Below are 11,443 nucleotides of genomic sequence, written 5' to 3' on the forward strand. Positions count from 1 at the left end.
GCTTTTACGAATAATCATAATAAAACTTCATGTTGTATTCTCTATTTAGCAAAATATTTTTCTCTTCATTTTCTCATTTTAGCCAGTAGTAACCCTAACACACCCATGACATAGCTAGGTATACCCACTTTACAGGTGAGGAATCCGAGGTCCATCAAGGTGAATTAACTTATCAGTCATGATACAGGTGTTGTCTTATAATTTGGGAGTCTTGTAACTGGTCTCGAGTGGTTTGTAGTATAGCGGCCTGTAGCCTTGTCTTTATCGGACAGTCAGCACAGCTTTATACCCTTTGGTGTGGGAAGTAGTATAAGATAACTGGCATAGATGCAGACAGTTCACGTTAACCTCAGGTTAAGCTTTGAGTTGGGTACTGTAGCGCAGGACTCCCGGGGAACACTCGTTCTAAACCATTCAGGAGAAGAGAACCTGGGCTTTGAGGAGACAACTTCAGGACTTTGTTTACAAAGCACCTTTCTCACAACAACCCTGTAAACTAGGAAATATTAGCAACTACTCAGGTTTCTGTGGTACTTTCTTTTACAAAGTTCTTTCCCCACAAACAATCCTGTAAAGTATGATATTGTTAAATATAATTATCCCCATTGTAGAAAACTGAGGCTGAGGGGAAGTAATTTGCCAAGATCCTGTAGCTTATAAATAGTGGAGCTAAGCCTCTGAGGGCCCTTTCAGCACTGAAATTTTATGTTTTCATGTTATTCTGTCTTTGAAAGAGAATCTTTTTATCTGATCAAAGAGGCATAAATTTGTCCATTAAAGTTAAAGGGAAACATCTGCTAAATTTAGATATGGAAAGGTTGGTGTAAAACTAGAGACATTGGACATCTGGGACATTTTCATTTTAATCCAAAGGAGTTGTATAGGTGACATTTCTGTAGGCTTCAGGACCAAAGCACGGAACAGCTTAATAATCGTAAACTAATGTAAAGAGTACCAAATTTCTATTTGTATTGATAGGACCAGATTTTAAATATCAGTTGCTTTTTACCACCTGTGTGACCTTAGGCAACTCACTTGCCTCCTTTAGACTTCATTGTAAAAATAATAGGGTTGGACTAAATTATTTATGAAGTCCCTTCCAGGGGACTGCCAGCCAAGGTGGCTGCCTGAACAGAGGCAGACTGCTCAGCTCCCACATACCATTGCAGCAAAAACTGGAAATTCACACTGGACCAAATAATGATTGAGAAATCCAGTGAGAAACTGTATTAAATTACTTTTTTAACCTCAAGAATGCCTAGAAATGTCAGCCAGAACACTATGGCCAGTAGGAAATGGAGCCACCAGTGCTGGCCAAAGCCAGTACTGGCAAACAAGTCACTATTATCCCAGTAAAACCAAAGAAATATGGTCTCCAAGGCTTTGTGTCCAGAGACAATAAGAAGGAAAGTTCCCCTGAGAAATCCCCAGGGTGGTTGGGAAGCCACCTGGAGTGGCAGCAATTGGCATGGTCAAGATTTGAAATTACTAGCATTCTGTCCTGAGATACTATAAAAGACCCCAAAGAGCCAGCATTCTGAACCTCAAAAAACCAGTGAGGCCTAACTCTAGAAGGTAGAGGTCAGCACAGACGACTCAAGTGAGACCAAGCCAAGCTGATCACCCACCCGTAAGTCCAGCAGGAGGCGGAACCTGACCCTGACTCACAGCCCAATTCAGGAAATAAAGTTGGAGAGATGAGTAAACCAAAGAATGTATAGCCCATTATAAAAAAAAAATTATTGTAGATCTGGAGATCCAGAAAAATTCTACGTAGGAGGAGAAAGTACCTATGTAACACCTCTAAGCAGACTCACAGACACACACAAAAAAAATGGATTTTCCACAAGGACTACATGAATACCTAGAAGAAAGGAAGTGAAGGATAAATTGTGAAATAATGCACTGGAGACAAGAATTAGAAGAAGAATAAATAGGAGAGAAAGCATTAAGCCTTTCTTAAGAAATGGAATCTCTGAAAATCAGAAGATATTAAAAAAAAATCAGTGACTTCAGAAATAGCTCAAAATCAAGTTTGGAAAAAAATGGAAGATTAAGGTAAATGCTTTTAAAAACAGATACCCTAGAGAACAGGTCAGATTGAGAATTTAAGAATCCTTGTATTCCTGAAAACCATGATTTTTTTTTTTTAGGCTTTGATATTATATTTTAAAATAATGTAAATGAAAACTAACTAGCTCTTTGGGGACAGTAGAGTAAAGCAAAGGTAGGAAGAATCCATCTGTCACCTCCTGAAAGAAAGCCTAAAATGAAAGGTCCTGGGAATGTCATAACCAAAATTCAGAGTACATATATCAAAGAAAAAAATACTACAAGCATCCATCCAGAAAGGGAGGAACACAGGGATTAAGCCTTAGTCACTAAGGTATTCCAATCAGGGTCACAGAAGACTTGGCAGCTTCTGCTCTAAATGAGAAGAGCTTGGAATATAATATCTTTTTATTTTTCTTTTTTTATAAATTTATTTATTTATTTTTAGTTTACCACACTCGGTTCTACATAATTTTGAGTTCCAGATTTTCTCCCCTCCCTCCCCCCTCCCTCTCCAAGACGGCATGGAATCTCATATAACTATCATGTATAACTTCGCGTTGAATTAATTTATACACTAGTCAAGTTGTGGAGAAGAATTATGACCAATGGAATGAATCATGAGAAAGAAGAAACAGATCCAAAAAAAAAAAACAACCCAAAAACAAAAACAAAAGAGAAGCAAAAAAGGCGAGCATGTAGTGCGCCTCAATCTGTATTCAAACTTCACAGTTCTTTCTCTGGATGAAGGTAGCATTCTCCATCGTGAGTCTCCTGGAGTTGTCCTTGCACCTTAGGTTGCTGAGAAGAGTGCAGTATGTCAGGGTTGGTCCTCACGGAATCCATATATCTGTGGCTGTGCACAACGTTCTCCTGGCTCTGCTCCGCTCACTCAGCATTATGTCGTGTAGGTTTTTCCAGGTTGTTATGAAGTCTGCATCATCCCCATTTCTTGTGGCACAATAGTATTCCATCACCTTCATATACCACAGCTTGTTCAACCATTCCCCAATTGATGGGCATCCCTTTGATTTCCAATTCTTGGCTACCGCAAAAAGAGCCGCTATAAATATCCTTGTACATATGGGTCCTTTTCCTGCTTGTGTGATTTCTTTGGGATACAACCCTAGAAGTGGTATTGCTGGGTCAAAGGGTACGAACATTTCTATAACCCTTTGGGCATAGTTCCAAACTGCTCTCCAAAATGGCTGGATCAGCTCACAACTCCACCAGCAATGCAACAATGTTCCAATTTCCCCACATCCTCTCCAGCATTTATCATTTTCCTGTTTTGTTATTTTAGCCAATCTTACAGGAGAGATGTGGTATCTAAGAGTTGTTTTGATTTGCATTTCTCTAATCAGTAGTGATCCAGATCATTTTTTCATATGCCTACAGATAGCTTTAATTTCTTCCTCTGAAAACTGCCTGTTCATATCCTTTGACCATTTCTCAATTGGGGAATGGCTTGTATTTGGAATATAATATCTTAAAGTCAAAAGATACAGGTTCACAACCAAAAATACCTTGGCCTGCAAGGCTGAGTATAATCCTACAGGAAGAAAAAATTGACCTTTAATGGAATAGAGGACTTTCAAGCATTTAAATGAAAAGATCAGATCTGTGTAAGAAATTTGAAATACAAATATAAGAGTCCAGAAAAACATAGATAAATTTATTTGAATAATCAGAAGGCTCTGTATGATGATGTAGAGCTAATATTTTTTTTAAATTAAGATTTTTTATTTTTAGTTTACAACACTCAGTTGCACATGATTTTGAGTTCCAGATTCTCCGCCCCCCCCAAAAGACAGCATGGAATCCAATATATCTTCTACATATAACTTCGCATTAAACTTACTTACACAGTAGTCAAGTTGTAAAGAAGAATTATGACCAACGGAATGAATCATGAGAAAGAAGAAACAAAACAAAAAAAGGAAGAAAAACAAGAGAGAAAAAAAAAACAAAAGAAAAAAAAGGAGAGCAAACAGTTTGCCTCAATCTGCATTTAGACTCCATAGTTCTTTCTCTGGATGTAGATAGCTCTCTCCATCATGAGTCCTTTGGAGTTGTCTTTGAACCTTGTATTGCTGAGAAGAGCCAAGTGTATCAAGGTTAGTCATCACAGAATCAATATATTTGTGGCTGTGTACAGTGTTCTCCTGGTTCTGTTCCCTTCACTCAGCATTATATCATGTAGGCTTTTCCAGGTTATTATGAAGTCCATATCTTCCCCATTTCTTATAGCACAGTGGGTAGTGAGGGAGTTAAATGAGAAGAACGGAGGTCCTGGGATGGCAAGGTAGACTAGTTCTGTTCTGCTTCATGTAAGAAAAGGAGCCACATCTTCCTCTGCACACTTTCTACTTCTTACTGTGCTTCATGTCCCCTGAGAGAAGGTTGCAAGGGACCCATATTCCATCTGCCCCAAAGTGATTTCCCCCTCAACTGAGTCTCCTCCTTCTTGCTATACTGCCTGGGGATTGGACTAATTTCCATCTGTACAAGTACAGAGCAACTTCTACCCTGTGCTAGTCCAGTATCCCAACTTTGATGCAGGGAACCTCCAGTGGAGAGTCCCAACCTTCCTTTGATATCAAGCCTTCCCTTTCTTGTACCTGTTCCTTGAAGGAAGCCAGAGGGGAAAATCAGTGAGGATTGGGACTTCCTTCTCCTGCTTCACCTTTTTCTTGCCTAATCTACACCCTTTAGAAGGAAGAGGAATAGTGAAATGTGGCCTTCCATCTGACCATCTGTCTTCCACCTCATATTATACTTGTCTCCAGCCTGATCTGTAGGGCGGAGGCGGGTTGTTTTTGACTTAATGATGAACATTCTCACACCTAGTCATATCCCACATATCCCAAATGATTCTGAACTCCCATAGATCATCTTCTAAACCCTATTCCCCATTCCTCACCTCTTGATTCCTTATTCTCATCCCCTTCCACTTTCCCACTCCAAAGTTAAAAAAAGAATCACCCACTCTTTCCACTATGTCCTCAGGAATGCCTGTTCCATAGGTAACAACCTTCTTTGTTCTAAATATTTTCCTCTCCCACACTTCCATCTACTAGCTGTTATTGAAACCTAGCTCCCTCCTAAACACAGTTTCCTTGGCCACCCTTTCTGTCTCTGGCTACACACCTTCCCTCATTCCCCTCAGCTGACTAGCCAAGGCCAGGGAGTTATAATACTCCTTGAGCTCCCTTTTGCCACTTTCAGGTTCTCTCTCTGCCTTCATCATTAAATAACTTATCCTCCTTTGAAGTTCATGCTGTTAGTCTCTACCACCAAATTAAAATCCTGGTAACTGTTGTCTACAGACCTCCAACTCACTCTCCTTCCTTACTCAGTGACTTCAGTATGTGGTTCACAATTTTCTGTCCTCCCTGACTCCTGCCGTTATGTTAAGGAACTTCAACATACATATTGACTCTCCCTCAGATACCTTAACCACTCAGTTCCTCAACCTGTTCATTTTTTATGACCTCCACCTCACCTTAGCCACACAAAAAGATGGTCATCCTCTTCCTCTTAACATCACCCACAAATATACTACCTCCCTGTTCCAGAATTCTGAAATCCCCTTATGTGGCCTAACATCTGACATAACCTATTGGCTTTTCACCTCTCCCTCTGCTTTTCTTTTCAAAAAGCTTGTTCTTCATCCGTAATGTGACCTCCAGTCCCTTGACCCCCTCAATTCTTTCTGAGGCCATCTCCCTTGCACTAGCCATTCTCTCCTCTTTTCTCCATCTCTATCCTTTGTTGAACCAATTCAACTTTACACTGTTCTGTTCTCTTGAATACATCCTTCTCCCACAGCATCTTTTCACCACTTATCCTCTGCAATACCTCAACCTTGGATCACTCCTACCTCTCTCCTATACATGTTTTGTTGAATGAAGGTAGAAAAAGAAATATAGGTGTTTTGAGTGGGTCCAGTATAAATCTATGTTACACAACCTCAAATGGACCCTCGCTGCTACTAGGCAATCCTATTACTCCTCTCTTTTCAACTTACTATCCCACTCTCCATGGTAGCTCTTCCAGACCTTTTTCATTCCTCCTGAAGCTATCTGTGTCTCCTCTCCCCTAGTTCTCTCAGTTAAGAACCTTACCTCATTTAAGAGAAAAAAAAAATTGAGACCATTCATTTTGAACTCCCTCTTTACCATCTCGTAGAACTTTTATGCCACATGTAACTTCTGCCACTATTTCTTTCACTATTGTCTCACATGATGAGGTGGCCTTATTCTTTACCAAAGCTAACTCCTCTACCTGACAGTTTCACCTTTGCAACACCTCTCAAATAAGACTTCTTCTCGTCTCTGACACTGTCACCACTCTGTTGCAGGCCCTCCTCATCTCATGCCTAGACCATTGCAATAGCCTGCTGGTTGGACTGTCTCCCTCAAGTCTTTCCCTACTCCAGTCCATCCTTCAGTCAGCCACCAAAGTTATTTTCCCAAAGCTCAGGCCTGACCATTTGCTCCCTAGTAAATGAACTCTTGTGGCTCCCTGTTATCCCTATGATCAAATACAAAATCCACTTTTTGGCATTCAAAGCCCTTCATAACCAACACATTACTCCCTGCCACAAACTCTTTGATCCAGTGACACTGAATGAACACACAGAAACACACAACAAAGTTTGGTAGAGAGTTGAGGGAGGATAATACCAGGGAAGGAACAGTTGGAACCAAAACAAATTTCCTGATCTGGAAAGGGGCATTAAAAGGAAAAAAGAAAAGCAAAGAGTTTGAATATAAAGAAGAGGGAAGGTATGATCATGAATTAAGGAATGGTTGCTGAATGGTAGTCTGTGAGTAATAAAATATTATTGTGCCAGAAGAAATGACCAAAAAAAAATATTTCAGAGAATCCTGTGTCGTGTGAATTAATACTTCAATATGGAGTATACAGAGCAAGGAAAACAATTCATTCAGTAAGAACAACATTGTAAAGAAAAACAACTTTAAAGACTCAAGAACTATGATCAATGCAATGACCATCACTCCAGGGGACTTAGAATGATGCATATTACCCTTTTCTGACAGAGAAATGATGGACTTAAGGTGCAGACAGAGACATGCTTTTTTGGACATGACTATTATATAGATTTGTTTTGCTCAATTATATTTATTTGCTTTACTTTTTTCTCTTCTCTTGGTTTTCAGTGAGGTTAGGGGACAGGACACAGAGAAGGTTAGCAATAGTGATGCCACAAAAAAGAGGGCCATTGAAACACTTTATAATCTACAGAAGAAAGCACAAATAAACAGGATAGTTTTGAAAATGTGTGTGAGATATGTATATAAAACCAAGCAGTATGAAAGTCACAATTTATGTTTTGTGTGTATGGAAGTACTCATTTTTTGGTGTTTTAAGTTCAGAATTTTTAAAACTTAAAAAATAATGAAGTCATTCCAATTCTAAATCTGAGTGTTCCATGATTCTCTTCTGGCTCTTGAATCTTATGATCCTATGAACAAAAGAATGTTCAGATATAGCTTATGTTAGAAGCATTAGTAGTTACCTGTCACACACTCACAAACTTATACCCATGCTATTTTTACCACGTGATGTAGAATGTAAATGGATTACAAGCCTCTCTGTCTATCACTCTTTCCCTCCCTCTCCCTCTTTTTCTCTCTAGATTACACTTCATGTCAGTAGAAATGGACAGCAGCAGTTTTATTCAGTTTGATGTGCCCGAGTACAGCAACACAGTTCTGAGCCAGTTAAATGAACTCCGCCTTCAAGGAAAACTGTGTGACATCATTGTGCATATTCAGGGCCAGCCATTCCGAGCCCACAAAGCCGTCCTTGCTGCCAGCTCTCCCTATTTTCGTGACCATTCAGCACTAAGTACCATGAGTGGCTTATCCATCTCAGTGATTAAGAATCCTAATGTCTTTGAACAGTTGCTCTCTTTCTGTTACACTGGAAGAATGTCCTTACAGCTGAAGGATGTTGTCAGTTTTCTCACTGCTGCTAGCTTTCTTCAGATGCAATGTGTCATTGACAAGTGCACACAGATCCTGGAGAGCATCCATTCAAAAATCAGCATTGGGGATGTTGACTCTGTTACCATTGGTGCTGATGAAAACTCAGAAAACCGCAATGGAGTTAAAGAGAGCAGCTTCTTTGCCAACCCAGTAGAGATCTCGCCTCCATATTGCTCTCAGGTGCGTCAGCCAACCACTGGCAATGATCTACGGATGGAGGCAACTCCGAGCAAATCTCTGCGTGGCCGCTTACAAGAAGAAGGCCACTCAGACCGAGGAAGCAGCGGGAGTGTCTCTGAGTATGAGATTCAGATAGAGGGTGACCATGAACAAGGGGACCTGATTGTGAGGGAGAGCCAGATCACAGAGGTAAAAGTGAAAATTGAGAAATCAGACCGACCCAGCTGTTCAGACAGTTCTTCCTTGGGTGATGATGGCTACCACACTGAGATGGTAGACGGTGAACAAGTGGTGGCAGTGAATGTAGGCTCCTATGGCTCTGTGTTACAGCATGCATACTCCTTTTCCCAAGTAGCCTCTCAGCCATCAAGTATATCAGAAACTTTTGGGAACCTGAGCAACTCCAGCCCATCCAGGTCTATGCTAAGTTGCTTCCGAGGGGGCCGGGCCCGCCAAAAGCGCCCCTCCTCTGTCCATCTGCACAGTGATCTGCAGAGTTTGGTGCAAGGGTCAGATAGTGAAGCTCTTGTGAGCAATCCTGGGTATGAGAGTAGCCCCCGGGAGAGGAGTGCACGAGGCCACTGGTATCCATACAATGAAAGGTTGATCTGCATTTACTGTGGAAAATCCTTTAACCAAAAGGGGAGCCTTGACCGGCATATGCGACTCCATATGGGAATTACCCCTTTCGTATGCAAGTTCTGCGGTAAAAAGTACACACGAAAGGACCAGTTGGAGTACCACATCCGTGGCCATACTGATGACAAGCCTTTCCGCTGTGAGATCTGTGGGAAGTGCTTTCCCTTCCAGGGAACACTTAACCAGCACCTGCGGAAAAATCACCCAGGTGTGGCCGAAGTCCGAAGTCGCATTGAGTCCCCAGAAAGAACAGATGCATATGCAGAACAGAAAATTGAGAATGATGCCTCCAACTCAGAGGTGGGGCTGGATTCCAGTATGGAAGTTCACACAGTGTCTAATGCCCCTGATTAACATGTTGAATAAGTGCAACCCAAACAAAGCACACTCATCAATGCATTTAAAAATTTTTTGCTGTAGGTAACTCTTAGCCCAGTTACTGACCTGACCACCTTGAAACCTAGTAGGTGCACAGTAAATTTTCCCAAGGTTTCTAGATAGCACACTTTGCCATTTTTGTTCTTTGCTTCCAAGGAGACTTGGGTATATGTGCGTTGAAAGAGTTTAGAATCCGAAAGGCCGAAAATACAGGGAAAACATGGGCTGATGCTATTCCTCTGGATGAATTACTTTAATCCCAATTCTGGCAGTAGCATAGCTAAGCCAACTGGGTTCACCCTACCTTTGCTACCCTGGGGCACATATTCTCTCTCTGTGTGCATGTAGGTTTCTATGCATGTGCATGGAGAGAGAATAGCATGTCCAGAAGATCTGATGATTACCTTTTAGAGTTGAAAATTACTTTTTTTGGTAGTTAGAAAATTTATACATATATATATATATATAATAAAGCATTTATTATATATATTACATATATACATTCTTAAATTTGCTTTTATTCTGGTTGAGGTGAATGTAAGAGGAATATGTAAGTTAATATAGTGTGTACAGGGCTTTTTGACTCTTAATCTCATCTCTGCCTAATATATTTTAAGACCTTGCTCCTTTATCCCTTGAAGAATGTTATTTGGTTTTCTTATATATTAATCATAGCATCCAAAAGTCAGCAAAGCAAATGATCCTGTTTTTTATAACTCCATAACAAACACATAAACCAAATGCCATAAATCTATTCAACTAGTTAGAATTGTTTGGAATTTTTGTTAGTTGTCCAGTAGGTAAGCTGGATGACATGTGGTGCTGCCCTTTTTTACACAGCTGTAATGTAATTATCCAACCCTAAAGTAACAGTGGTTTTAAATGTTTTTACTGGCCTAAGAATCTACCTTCATTTCGTACTGTAGAAATTTAAATACCAGGTAACTAAATCAAATCACTCTACAAGATGAGTTGCTACTCTCACTAAAGGAAGAGGGGGTTGTAACTCTGACTATATCTCCACACAGTGTTGATATATATATATATATACATATATATACATATATATATTTTTTGTTGTTGTTTTCTCCAAACAGCCAGTTCAGGTGCATAGTAACTTTCTATATTGCGGTTCCTTGTGAAACTGCGAACTTGGAAATTTGTACTTTTTGTAAAGATATATTCTACGGGAATCGCAAGCAATATGTCTATCTTGTGTGCTACACAAAGCCACAGTGGCTTCCCCATTCTTTCAGTGGCTAATCAGTGTTTCCTGCTTAAAGAAACCAACCATAAGAAACCCTCTTTAAGATACTTTGTGTGTGTCACCAAATATTTGTGTGTCACCCATTTTTGTTTTATGTGGTGCTACTTTTATGTTTAATATCAGTTAGGTCAGTATAATATAAAAAAATGTGAAACCTAATGGTGATAGTGAATTACAAAGCAACAGGTTTTTTTCCTCTCTCTTTTTAGTTTGCTTGAAAAAGAGACCTCAAAATCTTGTGCTGGCAAACACATTACTGTATAAGAACAGATGTGATCCCTATTTGAAGATTTTTTTTTAATTCATTAGGAAATGTTTTTAGTTCTCGACAGAGTGCTCATATGTGCTTATAGTGTACCAAAAGATGCTTTACACAAAAAAGTTGATTTGGTTTGGTACTGTCTATTCTGGTCAATTGAGAACGAGTCATAGTCATGAGCAGGGGCTCTGGAGGTTGCCACAAAGATGGCCAGCCTTCCGTAAGCTCCCTTCTGGAGCAGTAACTTAGCTCTGCAGACTTGCTGTGGAGAAGCTTCTCAGCTGAAAAAGAGTAAAATAATTTTAAAAAATGAGCTGTGATTTAGTTTACAGGATTACCAAAAAATAAAATATATATATATGTATGTATGTATACAAAAGGTATATATACATATGTTTGCTGGTTTGCAATGCTTTTGTGGCTCTTATAACTTAAATAGCGGGGTTTTTTTTTTATTTTTAAGAAAAAAAATTCAAGCCCTCGTACATAATGACCCCTTGTGGGGTGTGGCTGTGTGGTAGCTGCTTTCTTTAAACACAGTGTCTGCTAACCTTATAACCAGCTGCACTATGGATCAGTGTTACTACATACAGATTACACTATAAATCCAGCTGCTCCGGAGGAGTAGTTTTTAGCTAAATCGGGTATATA

At 39.9% G+C, this 11,443-nt stretch overlaps 1 protein-coding gene across 2 annotated transcripts in view; it reads left to right on the plus strand.

Moving 5' to 3' along the window:
- ZBTB34 (zinc finger and BTB domain containing 34) overlaps positions 1-11,121 on the plus strand; it is a 30,805-nt gene extending 19,684 nt beyond the window's left edge. For both annotated transcript variants that reach the window (XM_036751535.1, XM_036751536.1), the window contains exon 4: positions 7,718-11,121. In XM_036751535.1, the coding sequence (XP_036607430.1) occupies positions 7,728-9,242 (1,515 nt within the window). In that variant the 5' untranslated portion in view covers positions 7,718-7,727 and the 3' untranslated portion in view covers positions 9,243-11,121. The remainder of the gene's footprint in view (positions 1-7,717) is intronic.
- The last annotated feature ends 322 nt before the right edge of the window (positions 11,122-11,443 follow it).

The sequence above is a fragment of the Trichosurus vulpecula genome, chromosome 3 (genome assembly GCF_011100635.1).
Source record: "Trichosurus vulpecula isolate mTriVul1 chromosome 3, mTriVul1.pri, whole genome shotgun sequence".
In the NCBI taxonomy this organism is placed as follows: Eukaryota; Metazoa; Chordata; class Mammalia; order Diprotodontia; family Phalangeridae; genus Trichosurus; species Trichosurus vulpecula.